Below are 21311 nucleotides of genomic sequence, written 5' to 3' on the forward strand. Positions count from 1 at the left end.
CTAGTTGCCTTCACCTTTGAGTATTGTGATAGGTGTACGTGCATGTATTATATGAATAAGAAGAGTGGAGTTTTTTTTGTGAAGACTAGTGATTGAAGAAACGGGGTGCTCCATATGTATATGGTGTTTTTCACACAAGGAGTATTCTCTAGGATTTCTGAAGTCTTTTTTTCTCCACATTTCATATATGCTAGCGATTATACACCTCCAATACCCAGGTATATTGTAGTGGAATTTTTGGTTAAATATTGATTTCAATTACCCCAATATTGACTGGATAAATGTTACATTAGTGAGCGCTAAAATTCTTAGATATAAATGACTGCTTCTTGGAGCAACTGGTCCTACAAGAGTGGGAGCAATTTTAGATCTAGTACTTAGTGGAATGCAGGCACGGTATGAGAGAGAGTGGTGTTGGATTCGCTGGGAAACAGTGATCATAACATGATCAAATTTGAGCCGATATCTGGAGTGAAATCACTAAGGAAATCTACTGTAGCAGCATTTAATTTTTGAAAGGGCGACAACTACAAAATGAGGAAAATGTTCAAAAAGAAGCTGAAAGGGTCAGCCGCAAAGGTTAGGACTTTACATCAGACACGGATGTCGTTTAAAAATGCCATCGTGGAAGCCCAGACCAGATGTTTTCCTTGTATTAACAGAGGTGGAAAGATGAGTTAATGACAGCCAGCATGGTTAAAAGGTAAGGTGTGGTGAAAGAGGCTATTAGAGCCAAAAGAGCACCCTTCAAAGAGTAGAAAAAGGATCTGAATGAAAAAAATAAGAAGAACTGTCAAGCTAGATGCAAAGCAATGATAAAGAAGACTAAAAGAGAATATTTATTTTATTTATTTGTTGCATTTGTATCCCACATTTTTCCACCTATTTGCAGGCTCAATGTGGCTTACATAGTACAGTAGAGGCGATCGCCAATACCGGTATGAATAAATACAAAGTAAGATTATGGTAGAGAATGATCAAGTGTGATAGACACATTGGGGTCATAAGGAGGAAGAGTTAGGTTATGTCCAGTACGAACTTATATATTGTTGTGTTGCGGGGTTAAGGCATTTAGGTTGGATCGTTAGGGTATGCCTTTCTGAACAGGTTAGAATATGAAGAAAAACTTGCCATGGAGACAAAATCTCATAGTAACACCTTTTTCAGGTACATCAGAAGCAAAATGCCTGTGAGGGAATCTGTGGGACCTTTAGATCATGAAGAAGCAAAAGGGGAACTAAGGGAGGTCAAGGCCATAGCAGAGAGACTGAACGAATTATTTGCTTCGGACTTTACAGAAGAATATGTAAGAGATCTACCTGTACCAGAAATGGTTTTCAAGGGTAACGATGTGGAGGAACTGAAAAAAATCTCGGTGAACCTGGAAGATATGTTAAAGAGTGATAAATCACCTAGACAGGATGGTATACACTCCAGTGTACTGAAAGAACTCAAACATGGCATTGCTGATCTTCTCTTAGTGATCTGTAACCTGTCAAAATCATTCATAATACCTGAAAATTGGAATGTGGTCAACGCCAATTTTTAAAAAGAGTTCCGGGGTGATCCGGAAAATTACAGATCATTAAGCCTGACTTCAGTGCCAGGCAAAATAGTGGAAACTGTTGTAAAGAATAAAATTACAGAACACCTAGACAAACATGGATTAATGGGGCAGAGTCGGCGTTGCTTCAGCCAAGGGAAGTCTTGCCTCACCAATTTGCTTTATTTCTTTGAAGGCATGAATAAACATGTGGATAATGGTGAGTCAGTTGATACTGATTTTCAGAAACCTTTGAAACAAAGTTCCTCATGAGAGATTCCTGAGAAAGTTAAAAATCCATAGGATAGGAAGCAATGTCCTTCTGTGGATTAGAAATTGGTTATTGGACAGAAAACAGAGGGTAGGGTCAAATGGCCATTTTTCTCAAAGGAGGAGGGTGAATAGTGGAATGCTGCAGGGATCTGTACTAGGTACTGGTGCTATTTGACATATTTATAAATGACCTGGAAATCGGAAAAATGAATGAGGTGATAAAATTTGCAGATGAGACAAAACTGTTGTGAAAACACATGCGGATTATGAAAAATTGAAGGAACACCTTAGGAAACTGGAAGACTGGGCAGATGAAATGTAATATGGACAAAAGCAAAGTGATGCACATTGGGAAGAATAATCTAAATCATAGATACCTGATTCTAGGGTCCACCTTAGGAGTCAGTACTCAAGAAAAAGATCTACGTGTCATTGAAGACAATACGCTGAAATCTTCTGCCCAGTGTGCGGCGGCGGCCACAAAAGCAAACAGGATTCTAGGATTACTAGGAAAGGGATGCAAAATAAGACAAAGAATATTATAATGCCTCTGTATTGCTCCATGGTGCGACCTCACCTTGAGTATTGTGTCCAGTTCTGGTTGCTGTATCTCAAACAATATATTGTGAAATTAGAAAAGGTTCAAAGAAGTGAAACCAAAATGATAAAGGGGATGGAACTTCTCCCATATAAAGAAAGGTTGAAGAGGTTATGGCTGTTCAGCTTGGAAAAGAGAAGGAGAGACGGCTGAGGGGGAATATGATTGAGGTGGTGTAGAACATGTAAAGGTGAATTGTTTTTTTTTTTACTTTTTCAAGAAGTACAAACACTAAGGGATACTTAATGAAGTTACAGGGAAATACTTTTAAAACAAATAAACGGAAATATTTTTTTCACTCAAGAATAGTTGAGCTCTATAACTCGCTGCTGGTGAATGTGGTAACAGCAGTCAGCATATGTAGGTTTTAAAGTTTTGGACAAATTCCTGGAGGAAAAGTCATAAGAACTTAAGAAGGTCCATCAAGCACAGCATCCTGTCTCCAACAGTGGCCAATCTATCCACAAGTACCTGACAAGATCCCCAAATAGTACAATATATTTTATGCTTCGTATCCTAGAAATAAGTAGTGGATTTTCCCCAAGTCCATATTAATAATGGCTTATGGACTTTTCTTTTAGGAAACTATCCAAACTTTTTAAAACCCTGCTAAGCTAACTATTTTTACTACATTCTCTGGCAACGAATTCCAGAGTTTTTAATTACACGTTGAGTGAAGAAATATTTTCTCCGATTAGTTTTAAATTTACTACTTTGTAGCTTTATGACTTGCCCCCTAGTCCTAGTATTTTGGAAAGAATAAACAAATGATTCACATCTACCCGTTCCACTCCACTCATTATTTTATAGACCTGTATCATATCTCCCCTCAGCCATCTTTTCTCCAAGCTGAAGAGCCCTAGCCGCTTTAGCCTTTCCTCATAGAGAAGTCCCATCCTCTTTATCATTTTCGTCACCCTTCTCTGTACCTTTTCTAATGCCACTATATATTTTTTTCGAGATGCAGTGTCCTGAATTACATACAATATTCGAGGTATGGTCGCACCATGGAGTGATACAAAGGCATTATAACATCCTCATTTTTGTTTTCCATTCCTTTCATAATAATACCTATTTCTTTCTTATCCGCCGCTGCACACACTGAGCAGAGGGTTTCAGCATATCATCAACGATGACACCTGGATCCTTTCCTGGTTGGTGACTCTTGATGTGGAACTTTGCATTATGTAGCTATAATTTGGGTTCCTCTTTCTCACATGCAATCACTTTACCCTTGCTCAAATAAATGCCATTTGGATGCCAGTCTCGGAAGGTCCTCTGTTATTTTTCACAATCTTCTTGCAATTTAACAACACAACTTTGAATAACTTTATCGTCAGCAAATGTAATTACCTCACTAGTTACTCTCATCTCTAGATCATTTATAAATATGTAAAAAACAGCGGTCCCAGCACAGACCTCTGGGAACCCCACTATCTACCCTTCTCCATTGAGAATACTGATCATTTAACTGATCTGTTTTCTATCTTATAACCAGTTTTGAATCCACAATAGAATACTACCTCTTATCCCATGACTCTCCAATTTCCTCTGGAGTATTTCATGAGGTACTTGGTCAAATGCCTTTTGAAAATCCAGATACACAATATCGACCGGCTCACTTTTATCCTCATGTTTGTTCACCCCTTCAAAGAAATGTAATAGATTGGTGAGGCAAGATTTCCCTTCACTAAATCCATGTTGGCTTTGTCTTATTAATCCATGCTTTTGAATATGATCTGCAATTTTGTTCTTTATAACAGTCTCTACCATTTTGCCCAGCACCGTCGGACTTACCGGTCTATAATTTTCCATATCACCTCTGGAACCTTTTTTAAAAATCAGCATTACGTTGGCCACCTCCAGTCTTCCGGTATCATGCTTGATTTTAAAGATAATTACATATTACTAACAATAGTTCTGCAAGTTACTTTTTCAATTCTATCAGTACTCTGGGATGAATACCATCCGGTCCAGGCAATTTGCTATTCTTCAATTTGTCAAATTACGCCATTACGTCTTCCTGGTTTAAAGTGATTTCATTCAGTTTCTCTGATTCGTCATCTTTTACCCCTCTGTCATCTAGCTGTCCAACTGATTCTTTTGCCAGCTTCTTGCTTTTAATATACCTAAAAAAATTTTTTACTATGTGTTTTTGCCTCCAAAGCAATCTTTCTTTCAAGATCCCTCTTTGCCTTCCTTATCAACATCTTGCATTTGACTTGCTATTTCTTTTGCTGTTTCTTACTATTTTCAGTTGGATCCTTCTTTCATTTTCTGAATGTCCATAATCTCTTATTAAGATGGACGTGGGGGAAGCCAACTCTTGGCCCAGGGCTGGTAGCATGAAATATTGCTACTAATTTGGGTTTCTGCCAGATACTTGTAACCTGGATTGACCACTGTTGGAAACAGGATACTGGGTTAGATGGACCATTGGTATGACCCAGTATGGCTATTCATATGTTCTAAGATACCATGTATATTTGAATATAAGCCAAGTTGACAGTTTTCCCCTGAAAAAGAGGGGAAATCTGTTTTGAGTATAAGCTGGTGGGGGGAGGTTATTCCCCCATCCCATCCTTCATCCAGTTTCTCTCATTGCTCCCCTCCCCAGCATTCACCCAGATTCTCTCATGCCCCCCTTCCCAGCCTGCACCCAGTTTCTCTCCCTCCTCCCCCTCATTTCCCTCTTCAGTAGAGCTCAGGCTCTGGATTTTTTTCTCCTTCCTCAGTGCAGCTTCAACGTCCTTGTCTTCTCTTGCACGGCTGCAGATACTTAAGCCTCGTAGTTCAGGAAGTTGGGGAAATCCCCAACTTCCTGCACAGCACAGCTCAAGTATCTGCAGAACCCGGCTATGCAGGGGAAGACAAGGACTTTGACGTTGCACCGAGGAAGGAGAAAAAATCTGGAGCCCGATCCCTCCTGTAGAAGTAAATGTGGGAGGAGGGGGCAGGTCTGTGTTAAAAAACAACATGGGGCACCGTTCCCATGCTGACTCAACTTTAAGCCAAGACCCCAATTTATGAGCTGCTTTTTGGGGCCCAAAAATTTCTGCTTATAGTCAAATATATATGGTATTTATTGGGGAGGTATTTTCTTTGTTTTTGTTGAAGTGAATAACTTGTCATGGTAAAGGCATTATTGTATAGGAAATTGTCTTCTAAATGCAAGATTATTTTTAGTTTACCTCCAGAGGTCAAAAGAAAACTAAAAATGTCATTTTCCTTTGCTTGTAGCATAGTAACATAGAAAGTTACAGTTGGAAAAAACCAAACAGACCAATCTATTTGGCAAGTTACAATTCTTCTACTTTAGGTAGATAAGCACACAAACCCCCACCCTCAACCCCTCTCTCACCACTACTCTCCACTTTGGTCTCAAGTGTGTCAAGAATTTGTTATTGTATTAGGGTTCAGCAGCTGCATCATTTCAGGCCTTGCCATCCTCCTTTGATTCTTGCAATAAATACAACATCCAAGTGTCTTTCTTTCTATATTGTATCAAATTTTCTAATAATCCACATAGCTATTAAAACATCTGGCTTCCTTGTGTTAATTGAAATTGGGTTTTTATCATAGTACTCCGTGCAGGTTTCTCTGAAAGCATACTTTGCTCAATGCACTGAAACCTTGCTATAATAAACAAAATCCCAGCATGGTAAACTAATTTAGGTTTTGTTTTGTTATGAGGTGCTGCTTTTATTGTGATTTATTTTTTTTAAGTATTTGTTGCCTTGCTTACTGTTTCATTGTTCCATTAACATTATCAAAATGAATTCCTTCTGTGTTGCTGTAAACTCAAGAGTGGAGTATTGCTTTTATAAACATTGTTTCATACCTAACATTGATCACAATTTACATCCCTGTTGGTTTAATGTGTGTAGCATGTTTTTTTTTTTTTGGCTATGTTCTATGGGAAACTGATGTGTAACACAATTGAAAAGCATCAAAGTTGTCTTTGGTGTCCTGTCTTCTCTTCTAGCAAACTAGAAAAACCAAATAGCACTATGAATTATTAGTAAAAGAAAACTTGCAAGTTTTCATGTGTCATTGCCCACAATTTAAAAACAGGATAAACTAATTAGAAAGCTATTTAGCAGGCAACATGCATTTAATGTAAGAATATATTTGTTGCTTCTTTTTATTGGTTTTAGCTATTACAAGCTGTTGATCAGTGAGGTTCATTCAGTTGTCCGAATTCGTGCCAGCTGTGAAGTGAAACCAAGTCTGCTTTCTTTGTTACATCTGCCTACGAAGGAGTCTCACGATTACTACTCCCTGCATGACATTGTGGAAAACGGGCAAAGCCTTGATGGCAAAGTCATAAATATTCTTGCTGCAGTTAGGTCGGTAAGTTACAAGCTTCAAAGTGAAATGGCTTTTTCTCTGAGGACAAACAAGCCAGTTGTATTCTTACAGCTAGGTAACATCATCCAACGGAGCCCAGTGCGGATGCTGACTAGTGAGATTAATGTAGAATTTTCTAGCAGCGTCCCACCATGCATGCACTGGTGTCTTCCTCCCTCATTTATTTATTTATTTATTTATTGCATTTGTATCCCACATTTTCCCACCTTTTTGCGGGCTCAGTGTGGCTTACAATACATTATGAATGATGGAAATACATTTTGTTACAATTCGGTTATGGATTACATTGTGAGAGTTATACGAGACAAAATCAAGTATCGTAAGGAATATATCAATGGAAAAGAACGTTGAAACATTGGAAAGAAACAAGTCCCTCAGTCTTCATAATAACATAAGAGTAGCCATACTGGTTCAGACCAATGGTCCATCTAGCCCAGTATCCTATTATCCAAACAGTGGCCAAGCCAGCTCACAAGTACCAGGCAGAAACCTAAATTGTGGCAACATTCCATGTAGAACCCCAAAGAATAGCAAGATTCTGGAATCCTAACGAGTGACAAGATTCCATGCAGAAACCCAAATAGTAGCAACATTCCATACTACAAATCCCAGGGCAAGCAGGTCTGTCTCAATAGCAGACCATGGACTTTTCCTCTAGGAACTTGTCCAAACCATTTTTAAACCCAGATACACTAACCGCTGTTACCACATCTTCCTGCAAAGAGTTCCAGAGCTTAACTATTCATGGAGTGAAAAAATATTTCCTCTTGTTTGCTTTAAAAGTATTTCCATGTAACTTCCTCGAGTGTCCCCTAGTCTTTGTACTTTTGGAACGAGTAAAAAAATCGATTTACTTCTACTTGTTCTACAACACTCAGGATTTTGTAGACCTCAATCATATTTCCCCCTCATCCATCTCTTTTCAAAACTGAAGAGCCCTAACCTCTTTATCCTTTCCTCATATGAGAGGAGTTCCATCAGCTTTATCATTTTGGTCGCTCTTCTTTGAACTTTTTCTAATTCCGCTATATCTTTTTTGAGATACGGCAACCAGAACTGAATGCAATACTCAAAGTGCGGATGCACCATGGAACGATACAAAGGCATTATAGTATTTTCGGTCTTGTTCACCATCCCTTTCCTAATAATTCCTAGCATCCTGTTTGCTTTTTTGGCTGCCGCCACACACTGAACAGAAGAATTCAGTGTATTATCTACAACACCACCCAGATCTTTTTCTTGAGCTCTGAACCCCCCCCCCCCCCCCCCCCCACCACCACCACCAAGGAGGACTCTAGCATCAGGTAACTATGATTTGGATTATTCTTTCCAATATGCATCAGTTTGCATTTGTCCACATAAAATTTCATCTGCCATTTGGACACCCAGTCTTCCAATTTCCTAAGGTCTTCCTGCAATATTTCACAGTCTGCATGTGTTTTAATAACCTTGAATAGTTTTGTATCATCTGCATATTTGATCACCTCACTCTTCGTTCTGATTTCCATATCATTTATAAATATGTTAAATAGTACCAGTCCCAGTACAGATCCCTGTGGCACTCCACTGTTCACTCTCCTCCACTGAGAGAAATGACCATTTAACCCTTCCCTCTGTTTTCTGTCCAATAACCAATTCGTAAACCACACCAGAACTTTGCCTCCTATCCCATGACTCTTTAATTTTCTCAGTTATTACAAATACAAGGGTTACAATTAATTTTATAATTAGTCACGCTGTATCATCTACTCATAAACAGCGCTAATTATATTGGTCATAAACAACATTACCATAATAACCACTTTAAACATTTATTACATCTCAAAACTCCATCCAACCACATACAATCTCACATATCACTCAATAGTGTGTTTCAACAAAATTTAAACAAAATTTCATCTACCCCAACTGTCCAGCATAGTCCCAAGAGTTATACAAAACAGAACAGTCCATAGCAAAGTAATCACTCCGCTTTAGCTTCACACAAAAATGTCCTGGTAATCCACTGTCCAATCGATGACGATGTTGCAGACGAAAATCTATTCTTTCACAACTGAAGAAACCTCAGCAAATGAGCAACAACAACGAACCCCATTATAGGGTCAGTGTGCAATAAACAGGCAAGCAGTCATCCCGCTTTGATTTCAATCTTGCCCACCAATGGGTATACAATCTTCTCAGCTTCCCATCCTTATGGGTATTATATGTGGTTGAATGTGTTCCTTTCATTCACCATTCAAATCTCGATCTGGTCTCGGTCTCAACACAGGCCGTGTTTCATTTTCTCTTCATCAGGAGACCTTTCACAAATAACATCAACCATTACTTATAATCGCATACAATCACTCTGCATATTTAATATCAAGAAAATTTTTTCATTACCTTTAATGGTAACCGGAGACAGAGGGGATCCCGGGTGTGCCTAGAAGCTCTAATGGGGCTGTTAAAGGTAATGAAAAAATTTTCTTGATATTAAATATGCAGAGTGATTGTATGTGATTATAAGTAATGGTTGATGTTATTTGTGAAAGGAAACAGCTTGAAGGCTTATTTATTTGAACAGGTGTTTTCTTCACTTTAATGCTATGAAACATCCTACTCAGCTCAGGTTAGGTAATTATGAGGGCTCAGTTATTTATTGCTTTGTTTTATTGTGTATGTTTACTATTACTACTAATCATTTCTATAGCGCTACTAGACATACGCAGCGCTGTTTAGTTTATAACCCGCCTAGGATGGAAGGATAGTGAGGGCTAGGAATATTTTAAATAAATAAATATTCACTCTCTCTCTCAAACTTTGGTTTGGATTTATTTCCTGTTTTCCAAATTTGTTCTCAAGTTGACTTAGATACAGGTATGTGAGCTGTCCCCTGGTCCAGACATATTACATTCTAAGTTTGTACTTGAGGTAGTGCAGTGACTTGCCTAAGGTGTAGCAGTGAGAAAAGTGGGATTCGAAGCCTGGCTTCCCTGATCCTCCATTTCTCTGCTCTATCCGCTATTTTCCTCTCTATAGTGCCACTAGAAGTATGCAATACTGTAAGTGTCATAGTTTATAAATCTTTTAAAACTGCTTAGGAATAAAATCACAGATTATATTATTGCTGGTCGATAGATTAATTTCAGATTAGAGAAGTCCTATATTCACTTTCGAAAACTTTTGAAAACTTTTTTCTTTATAAACTGTATTGAACAGAACTTATGATAGCAGAGACTTGTAACCACTCGTCTCCACCTACCCTCCTCTCCTCCTTCCTGTACACATTAATTGATTTGATTTGCTTACTTTATTTATTTTTTGTCTATTAGATTGTAAGCTCTTTGAGCAGGGACTGTCTTTCTTCTATGTTTGTGCAGCGCTGCGTAAGCTTTGTAGCGCTATAGAAATGCTAAATAGTAGTAGTAGTAGGAGGTGTAGAAGGTTAGGTTTAACTGTATTTTTAATCTGTAGATCATACTAGTTATGTCCTTTTTTGTAATTTTTGGCTTGCTGTGCTTTTCTGTCAATGATTGGAGTTCTTATTTGTTTGTATGTATGAGTCAGGGGCATAGCCAGACACCCAATTTTGGGTGGGCCTGGGCCCAAGATGGGCGGGCAGAAGAACTCCGCCTTGTCCCACAAGTGATATGGTCTCGCCCTCTCTCGCCTGCACGCCATATGAAAGTCTCTCAAACATCCCCCCCCCCCCCGCATACCTTTTAAATAGTAGACTTTCTTTTTTTTTTTTAATCATTTTACTTAATTACATTCACATTTATCACATAAATGTAAGGAAATACAGAAATTAATATAAAAAGGAAAACATTTAAATAGTAGACTTTCATTGGCAGTGAGCAGCAACTAGTACACACTACTGCATGTATCAGTTGCTGCTCGCTGCAGGTCAAGATCTGCTATTTACAAGATATGCAGTTGTTGAGAGTTTTCGGCTGGTGGGGCTTGGGATCCCTGCCAGTCACATCATAGGTGTGCTGCTACTGAGTGGGCCCACCCTTGGCTACGCCACTGGTATGAGTTGTATTTTTTTAAATATAAACCGTTCTGTTTTGCAGTTGCAATAAGAAACGGTATATAAAATGAATAAATGAATGAATGTCACAAATGAGCAGACACAGGACAAGAGCCAGTTAAGTTGTGCTCTATGTAAGTGCAGACCTGAACGCTGCCCATCATGTAGGTGAATTGCAGAGGTTGTATAAAAAGAAATAAACTTAAAATAAGGACTTTTGTATATGATGTGAAAGAGAGAGAGAAAGAAGTTCGTTCTCATGCGTAAATTTTGAAGTATTGCACAGTAAACGGAAGATGTATTTTTCTTTTAACAGTGTAATAAGGGTATAAACTCAGTGTATTTAACTTGGCTTTTTTTTTTCCTGTTTTAGGTCAGCATCTCCTTTATTTTTATATTTTTGTGTCAAATGTTCTTGATGTTTTGATACATTTTCCAGCAAGAGTAATAGATTTTTTTAAAATTGTTTTTTAAAGGTCGGAGAGCCAAAGTGTTTCACCACTTTAGACAGAAGAAAAGGTCAGAGGTGTGAAGTGAAGCTGTTCGATGAGACAGTGTCTTCATTCGCAATGATATGGTGAATTATTTTTCAAGCCCATTTTAAAATACTGGCTATGAATTTAATGGAAGATGTGTAAGAGTTACATGAAATATAGAAATTAGAAGGGTTCTGTCGGGGGCAGTGTCTCCACATGGGTTCATTTTCTGCATACCATGATATTAATGACCTCAGTCCTAAGCCAAGGTATGAGGAGAACGATCTCAGTGTCTAAAATTTACAGCAAACATTCACCACAGTACTTGCATTGTGCCAAACAGAGCTTCCTTCTGGAATTCATAAGATGTAACATGTAGAGGCGACTTATCTAGGTGTGCTTGAAACTTCCTTCTAATGTAAAGCTTGTGACACCCAGTATAATGGGGAATTTTTCTATATCTTTCTGCCATATTTTCTTGGTCTCTGACTGCATTACTTGGTTCCATTAGGCAGAACCTGAGTTCTTGCACATTTTGTTAACGTACACATGCTCTGTGTTTAGTGTAGAAACGCAGGACAGCTTACTGTAGTTTTTGTAAATTTCACAATGGGGGGATAAAAGGTAATGAAACATCTGTATTGGTTTTCTGGTGTAGGGCCCTTCAACCTCTGGACCAGTAACAAATTTCTAGAGGCCTTTTACTGATTGCCTTCCTCATCTTCTCCCCCTACCCACTTCTTGTTTTTATTGTGCACCACATTGAAGCCACCTGTGTGGCCATTTGCTGTTTATCAAGAAGATGTAATAAAAATATAGGACACAGATTTCTCAGCTACCCACTAAGCAATGTGGCAAAGCAGAGAGGTCAGGCAGGAAAGGAACCTGCAGCATTTCAGAAACATGATGGCCGCTGGCATGTTCAAGTCTAGAGTTATTACTGGCCGTGAAAACACATTCTCATTTTGTTTCTTTAATTTAGTTGGGATAATGAATCCATTCAGCTGGCTGAGAGTTGGGTGCCCCGAGAAACAGGTATCTTATGTTAGCATGGGGATTTCATGCTTTTCTCTTAATTGCATGTACAGTGCTACAATGTAATGAATTCTTCTTGCATTTTTACATATAGTAATATTTGCATCAGATCTAAGAATAAATTACGACAACTTCCGAAACTCCATGGTGGGCACTGTAATATCAAAAACCATAATCACAGCCAATCCAGGTGGGATTTTCTTATAGCATCTAATCCACAAGTTCAGCTTGGAATGCATGTACAATATTATAACGGGGTTTTGGGTTGGGGGGTGTTTTTGTTTTGTTTTTTGCAGAAACAAGATGAATCAGCAAACATCAAATTGTATTCATATTTTTTACTTATCCTGGCAGATTATCTTTAATATCTTAGCTGAACAGTATTGCTGCTTTTCTTAGCAACTGCCTGGAGATGGGGACAGTTTTCAAATGGACAGTCAGTAGATATTTTCGCTTTCAGAATTAGTGTAAAGTATGTGGAGAATGTATGTCCCTTCCCTTTGAAAATTGCCTGAGGACAAAGTACAGCAGGGACTGCCACCTGATTTTTCCCTTCAAAATTACATGTACTGTTGCATTGTTCTGCCCCAGGAACACCTGCAGTCAGTTCAGGTAAATGCAACAGGAGTACTTTTACCCATGGAGAGAGGGCAGTTTACAAAATGCCCTTTTACCAAGGCAAATTCTCCCTTATCTCTTTGCATTTTTCAGCTTATAGTTGAAATTGTACAACATCTTTTCTTCCATCTCAGTTCTTGGCTCTATGCATAGTACCATATGTGCTTTCTTGCTTCTTAACCTATAGGAACATAGAGAGTAATGCATGACTGCTGTATGTAACAGGGCCTGTATTACATTTGAGTGGTTCTGTTGTGTTCTTTGTCCTATATTTCTAGAATCATGAAATGCCCAGTTACACCTTGTTTGCTAAATGCTGTTCATAAAATATAGATATTGATAAAGGAGACAGAAGGGAGCCACATGGGATAGCAGAGAGAAGAGAGCCACTGGAAGACCTTGAAGTGATGGTGATATGTTTGTGTCATCACTTCCTAAAATAGGCAGATCAGTGTGTTACCATGGTAATTATTTCAGCCTGTTGATGTCACAGGAGCTCAGATGACAAGATTTGGGAACAAGCGCTTTTGTGTTTTCTAGGCATCAGATATTCTAACTGTGCTTTTTATGTGCATGATCTGTGAATTTTTCACTGACTTCTTACTTATCCTCAAGCCCAAATACAGTGGGGGAAATAAGTATTTGATCCCTTGCTGATTTTGTAAGTTTGCCCACTGACAAAGACATGAGCAGCCCATAATTGAAGGGTAGGTTATTGGTAACAGTGAGAGATAGCACATCACAAATTAAATCCGGAAAATCACATTGTGGAAAGTATATGAATTTATTTGCATTCTGCAGAGGGAAATAAGTATTTGATCCCCCACCAACCAGTAAGAGATCTGGCCCCTACAGACCAGGTAGATGCTCCAAATCAACTCGTTACCTGCATGACAGACAGCTGTCGGCAATGGTCACCTGTATGAAAGACACCTGTCCACAGACTCAGTGAATCAGTCAGACTCTAACCTCTACAAAATGGCCAAGAGCAAGGAGCTGTCTAAGGATGTCAGGGACAAGATCATACACCTGCACAAGGCTGGAATGGGCTACAAAACCATCAGTAAGACGCTGGGCGAGAAGGAGACAACTGTTGGTGCCATAGTAAGAAAATGGAAGAAGTACAAAATGACTGTCAATCGACAAAGATCTGGGGCTCCACGCAAAATCTCACCTCGTGGGGTATCCTTGATCATGAGGAAGGTTAGAAATCAGCCTACAACTACAAGGGGGGAACTTGTCAATGATCTCAAGGCAGCTGGGACCACTGTCACCACGAAAACCATTGGTAACACATTACGACATAACGGATTGCAATCCTGCAGTGCCCGCAAGGTCCCCCTGCTCCGGAAGGCACATGTGACGGCCCGTCTGAAGTTTGCCAGTGAACACCTGGATGATGCCGAGAGTGATTGGGAGAAGGTGCTGTGGTCAGATGAGACAAAAATTGAGCTCTTTGGCATGAACTCAACTCGCCGTGTTTGGAGGAAGAGAAATGCTGCCTATGACCCAAAGAACACCGTCCCCACTGTCAAGCATGGAGGTGGAAATGTTATGTTTTGGGGGTGTTTCTCTGCTAAGGGCACAGGACTACTTCACCGCATCAATGGGAGAATGGATGGGGCCATGTACCGTACAATTCTGAGTGACAACCTCCTTCCCTCCGCCAGGGCCTTAAAAATGGGTCGTGGCTGGGTCTTCCAGCACGACAATGACCCAAAACATACAGCCAAGGCAACAAAGGAGTGGCTCAGGAAGAAGCACATTAGGGTCATGGAGTGGCCTAGCCAGTCACCAGACCTTAATCCCATTGAAAACTTATGGAGGGAGCTGAAGCTGCGAGTTGCCAAGCGACAGCCCAGAACTCTTAATGATTTAGAGATGATCTGCAAAGAGGAGTGGACCAAAATTCCTCCTGACATGTGTGCAAACCTCATCATCAACTACAGAAGACGTCTGACCGCTGTGCTTGCCAACAAGGGTTTTGCCACCAAGTATTAGGTCTTGTTTGCCAGAGGGATCAAATACTTATTTCCCTCTGCAGAATGCAAATAAATTCATATACTTTCCACAATGTGATTTTCCGGATTTAATTTGTGATGTGCTATCTCTCACTGTTACCAATAACCTACCCTTCAATTATGGGCTGCTCATGTCTTTGTCAGTGGGCAAACTTACAAAATCAGCAAGGGATCAAATACTTATTTCCCCCACTGTATCTCAGAATTGTTCTTTTCCATATCATCTGCTCCAGGCCATTCCCGATGAGTGGGTGTATGCACTCCTGCCAGCAGAGGGAGACTGAGAATTACTGACTGATATTACTGAATATGATATGTGAAGCGTCTGTTCACGCTTTCCAAAAATACTAGGACTAGGGGGCATGCGATGAAACTACAGTGTAGTAAATTTAAAACCGGAGAAAACTTTTCTTCACCCAACACATAATTAAACTCTGGAATTCGTTGCCGGAGAACGTGGTGAAGGCGGTTAGCTTGGCAGAGTTTAAAAAGGGGTTAGACAGTTTCCTAAAGGAGGTCCATAAACCACTACTACATGGTCTTGGGAAAAATCCACAATTCCAGGAATAACATGTATAGAATGTTTGTACATTTGGGAAGCTTGCCAGGTGCCCTTGGCCTGGATTGGCCGCTGTTGTGGACAGGATGCTGGGCTCGATGGACCCTTGGTCTTTTCCCAGTGTGGCATTACTTGTGTACTTATGAATAAAGTCCTGTGCAAACCTGACCCCTTCAGTATTTCTCAGTCTCCCAGCAGTTGTAGGTGAGTAACTGTGCAGGTGGTAAGAACTGTCTCTGTAATATATGCAGGTCTAAACCCCAATTGAGAGCTATGTAAGATATTATGAGTCACAAGGTATTCTGTGAATTGAGTGGACACCAGACCTTCCATCATCTTTACTAACAGTGGTATTTAGGCCACCAGTCTAATTGGATACTTCACCCATGCTAGACTTAGGGTTCTTAGGAATGGGCATAAGAATTATTTTGCCTTTGTCTTTAAGGAATAAGCCTTGAGACAGCATAAAAGAAAGGTTGGACATAAGACAGCTAACGAACAGGTCAGGTGCCGACTTCTGTACTTTCCTTATCAGATTATGTAAATCAACCTTGTTTTTTGTTTGTTTCTTTATGTAGACATACAAGAAGCAAATATACTATCATGTTATGTAAGGGAATATGCAGAAACAGGAGTTTTGGATGAAGAAAGTGATGAACAAGCAAGAGATTCAGTTAATTGTAAGTGACAGATTTGTTATTATGATGAGATTAGGATATAAGTTGTGTTTTCTTGATTGCTAGCCACAAGTTCTTGGAAAACTCTTTGACCTCAGGTAAATGTGGGTTTCATTTATTTTGTTAAACCATGCAAGTTTTTTTTACATGAATTTAAGATGGGAGAAGCACTGATTAACCCCAGTTTTTCAGCCACAGCTTTTTGAGCCTTAAATGAGTGAATGTCATTTTATGCCCTGATTCCCATTAAGAAGAAAATGCTGAATGTTGTCAGTTACCTACCTTGAGGCCTCCAAAACTGAACACAGTATCATCTAGGGCATTGGTGAGACCTTACGTGGAGTACTGTGTTCAGTTGTGGAGCCATATCTCACTAAGGACATAAATAGACTGGAGATAGTACAGAGGAGAGTGACCAACATGGTAAGAGATCTCCATCAGTAGATATATGAGAAAAGAGTGGTGGTCCTCTCCTTCTAGAGGCAGAATCAGCTAACATGTTGGATGTTTTTTATGATTTGGTTAGAACTTTAGCAAGGAGTGTGTCTGTAGTTGTCTCTGCCAAATATCATCTTTGGCTCAGAAATGAGTCAACCAGTTTGGCCTCAAGACTTCTCATATCAGGCTACTGTGCAATAAGCTGTTATTTGGGGAAGGTCTGGAGAAATTAAAGATTTGGAAGAGATGAGGCCTCAAGGTTTTAGGTCATGATACCATGACATGAAGCAATCTAGACCAGGGCACTCAGGTTTATTTTTATTACATTTGTACCCCACGCATGGCAGGCTCAATGCGGCTTATGTGGGGCAAAGGAGGGTTAAGTGACTTGCCCAGAGTCACAAGGAGCTGCCTGTGCCTGAAGTGGGAATTGAACTCAGTTCCTCAGGACCAAAGTCCACCACCCTAACCACTAGGCCACTCCTCCATTCATATTTAGATGGAATCATCTTTCCCAAAGTTCAAAAGAGCAGTTAAAACTTGGCTTTCCAACTAGCTTTTGGCAATTCTGCCTACTCTGACAGTTAGCTTCCTGGCACTTCCCTCTCCTCTCGCCTCTTCCCTGCTCTGCCCTTCTTTTCCTCTGAATTGCTGTCTCTCTCTACACCTGCAATGCAGCCATTTATTCCCCTGTACTGCTTTTGCTTTTATTTATCTTTTTTTTTCTCTCTCTCTCTCTCTATGCATTTTTTATGCTTTTCATTGATTTGTGAATTTGTTGCTTTGGTACACTATTGCACTCAAGGAGATTGAAGAAAACTGGAGACTGGATGACGTCAAAAAGTTGAAGCCTCTTAGGTTAGTCTATGTTTCCTCTTCCCTGTCATCTAGTACACTCAAAACAAAGCAAGCAAACTTATGAACTGCTGCATCCTTGTCATTCTTTAATGTTGGTAGCATTTTTATTTAACTTTCCTTATATTTTCAAACATGCTGGCTTGTGCAGCATATGGATGTTCCTTTCGTCATTCCTGTTTGTTGTCCCATCAGTCCTCCTTTTGACTTGACTGAAAGGAACTAGACCACAGGCCACCTCCAGATAATTGCAGGAAGGAACTGCAGTTCTTTTCCTCACTCCTTCAAATAGTGGTTGCCTTTCCAGGTTTTTTGAGGAGTGGATCTGAAAAACGTCAGACCAGTGGGTCTTGGACGTAATAAATCAAAATTACAAAATGGAGTTTTCCTGTCCTAGCATAATCTTTTCTGCTGGCTCCTTGTTGTTCCCCAGCCAAAAGAATAACAGTACAGATGATTCTTAGAAGCCAATTTGTGTAAGAAGCAATACTTCCTGTTCCAGAGAGGTAACAAGGACACTGCAGGAATGGCATTTATTTTGTTGTTCCAAAGAAGGAAGGGACTTTTCATCCTATCCTGAATCTCAAGGAGGTCAACAAATCATTGAAGGTGCTTCACTTCAAAGTGGAACATCTGTGTTCAGTTATAGCTACAGTTCAGAGGGGGGAGTTCTTAACTTCCCTAGATCTCAAAGAGGCCTGTCTACACATTCCTAATTGGCCTCCTCATCAGCACTTTCTCAGATTTGCCATTTTATTTATTTATCACATTTGTATCCCACCTTTTCCCACTGATTGCAGGCTCAAAGTGATGTACAGTAATACTGTAGTACGTTACAATGCAAGAAATACAATTTTTCAAATTGGGCAGAATAGAAATAACAGTTGAACAGCGATGGGCATTTTCAATTTCCTCAATTCTTCAGTCATCAGAGAGAATAAGGTTATGCGGGTCTAGACACCGTGGGTCAGTCCTGGCCTCAGGAGGATCTGCTTTATGTATTTTCCTCCATGGGTGATGGTGGGTTGCGTTCTTCAAAAGATCGCTTCCCACCCCAGATGAGTAGGCTCAAAAGACCTTGGTATGCAGATCTCTTCATCTCCAAGTAGACCAATCTTTCTGTTTTCCTGTAGAGAGGGGACCTCTGATACAGTGAAAATCAGCAAAACAGATCCCTTTTTTTTCTTATGGTTTGACTCTTGAACAGTTGCACTTAAGACACTGGGGTTACTCGAATGAAATAATTTCAATCTTGCTTCAGACCAGGAAATGTTCCACTTCACTAGCATGCACAAGAGTGAAGCGTGGTGTTATAGCTGACCCGTTGTATTCTGACTAGCGATAACAAGGATACTTGAACCTGCAGCAATCAAAATGCTCACTTAGGTCTTCAAAGGGTGTGAAGGGGAAGAGAATATGTTTTAATATTTGTATCTGAGATCCTGTTCCACTAGTGATTTTCTGTCTGTTGGTGTCTGAGCCAAGTTGTTCTGACTCAGAAACGCTTTTGTGCAGTTTACATTAATTTTGAACAATTAATTGATGTTCGTTTTCTTATTCCCATCAGTGCAATCCATTGTTGATGTGTACACGGTGCAGCAGTTAAAAGTGAAAGCCTCACAGCTTGAGGACAAGACCAGTACTGTCTATGGAATTGTGTATGCTTATCTTTCTACACTGAACGTGGATGCTGACATTGGTAAAATAGTCCGAAATAGATGGTAAGCTAACAGACCAGCAAGCTGTAAAATACCATTCAATTACATTTCACAGTGCAAAACAAGATGACTTTATAGAGCCAGAAACAGGCTTTGGTAGAAATGATAATTTCCTTAACATCCCGCAGATCAGTCTTGTATGTTATGTCCATAAACCAGCAGGTGGAGACAGAGAAAGAAAGTAGTTCTGTGTCGGTCCAGATGGTGGCTTAATCAGAAAGCTTATGGGGACAATCTTAAAGATCTCCAATATGTATACTTTGGAAGAAAGACAGGAGAGGGGAGATATGATAGAGACATTTAAATACCTATGCGGCATACATGCACAGGAGACAAGTCTCTCAGTTGAAAGAAAGCTCTGGAACGAGGGGGTATAGGATGAAAGCGAAAGGGGATAGACTCAGAAGTAACCTATGGAAATAGTTCTTCACGGAAAGGGTGGTGAATTCATGGAACAGCTTCCCGGTGGAAGTGGTGGAGATGAAAACTGTATCTGAATTCAAGAGAGCTTGGGACAAGTACATAGGATCTCTAAGGAAGTGATAGGGAGAGTAGATGGCACGGGTGAGCAAATTGGTTAGGCCATATAGTCTTTATCTGCCTACAGTTTTCTATGTTTCTATGTGTGATTTGCTGCTAAAAGGAACTGTGCAGCTGTGGAACCCTCAGTATTACAGTCTCCAGCAGATGGTGGATGGACTGTGCAGCTCCTGGACTGTTCTTAGACATCTCCTGGGAGAGGGTTCGTCCTGGGAGGATATGTTCCTTTGAAGATTTTACAGAGGTTTGCTTGGAGCTGGGGTGACACATGGCAGTGCCGAGTCCCTTCCTCCCCTCCCCCGTCTCTATTGCTATTTTCTTTTTTTAAAGTTCAATTTGTTTTTTTATTACAATTTTTTATTATATACACATTTAAACACGTAAACATTTAACAATGTAAATCATCAGTTTTTTTGTGGAAAGAGCATTATTACTGCAGTGGCAAATTTTCTAGTGTGCTCCATTGATACCCAAGTAATCTTGGGATATTTACGCCACTTGGTTCATGTTGCCTTCCTTATGAGACACAAATGGTGCCTTCTCTGGCAGCCAAGAGGCCTTCTGTTTTCCACACTTGTTCTTCAAGGTGATTTCTGTTGGTTTGCTTCTTGACCACTGGCTTTCTTAGGTTGCTTTAACATCCTCTTTATACAGTTAGGCTGTTTCCACAATTGTCCTGTTTTCTGAATATATTCTTGCTTCAGAAGTTTCTCTTTTTCTAGCATTACGTTTTAGTGGGCTGAGTTACAGCTATACGCTTCAGCTTCAAAGTGAGGTAAGTTAAACTTTCTCCAGCTCTATACAGGAGACCTTGGGTTTTATTTTGTTTGATTGACTATTCTTTTTTTTTTTTTTTTTGACAGAGCACAAGACACCTTGTGGTTCCAGCCAGAAACCCTGTCCAAATGAGTTTTCATTTTCTATATGCCACCAGCCTAGCAGCATTACTTTTCTCAGTCCATTAAGCTCAGCATCAACAGCTGGATGGAGGGTGTCAAAACGTTCTTACTCTGGGTGTCCTTGGCATTTTTGCATTTGCTCTCCATTTTTCACTGAACTCAATTTCTGTTTGCTTGTGCAGTTTTTTTACCTGGGGACAAGAAATTTGGTTGGTACCCTAATTTTATTTATTTTGTTACATTTATACCCCACATTTTCTCACGTATTTGCAGGCTCAAAGTGGCTTACAAAGTATTGTAGTGGCGATTGCCATTGCAGGTTTTTTTTTTTGTTACATTTGTACCCCGCACTTTCCCACTCATGGCAGGCTCAATGCGGCTTACATATTGTATACAGGTACTTATTTGTACCTGGGACAATGGAGGGTTTCATGACTTGCCCAGAGTCACAAGGAGCTGCCTGTGCCTGAAGTGGGAATCAAACTCAGTTCCTCAGTTCCCCAGGACCAGAGTCCACCACTCTAACTACTAGGCCACTCCAAGGTTGTGTAATGGTCACAGGTAAGAAGTGTTTCAGGCGTCATGGGGTCGAGGATAATAAATTGTCCAGTATGATCATAGATTATCTTGTGTTCCTGGGTGTGGGGATTTATGTTGGATCAGTGGGATAAGCTTTTT

The 21311-nt window shown here is 39.9% G+C and overlaps 1 protein-coding gene across 1 annotated transcript in view; it reads left to right on the plus strand.

The window, feature by feature from the left end:
• MEIOB (meiosis specific with OB-fold) overlaps positions 1-21311 on the plus strand; it is a 39950-nt gene that overhangs the window by 12051 nt on the left and 6588 nt on the right. The window contains exons 5-10 of the mRNA XM_030212821.1: positions 6572-6767; positions 11274-11374; positions 12256-12308; positions 12403-12498; positions 16085-16186; positions 19044-19197. Coding sequence (XP_030068681.1) covers positions 6572-6767; positions 11274-11374; positions 12256-12308; positions 12403-12498; positions 16085-16186; positions 19044-19197 — 702 coding nt within the window. The remainder of the gene's footprint in view (positions 1-6571; positions 6768-11273; positions 11375-12255; positions 12309-12402; positions 12499-16084; positions 16187-19043; positions 19198-21311) is intronic.

Source organism: Microcaecilia unicolor, chromosome 8, assembly GCF_901765095.1.
Source record: "Microcaecilia unicolor chromosome 8, aMicUni1.1, whole genome shotgun sequence".
NCBI lineage: Eukaryota > Metazoa > Chordata > Amphibia > Gymnophiona > Siphonopidae > Microcaecilia > Microcaecilia unicolor.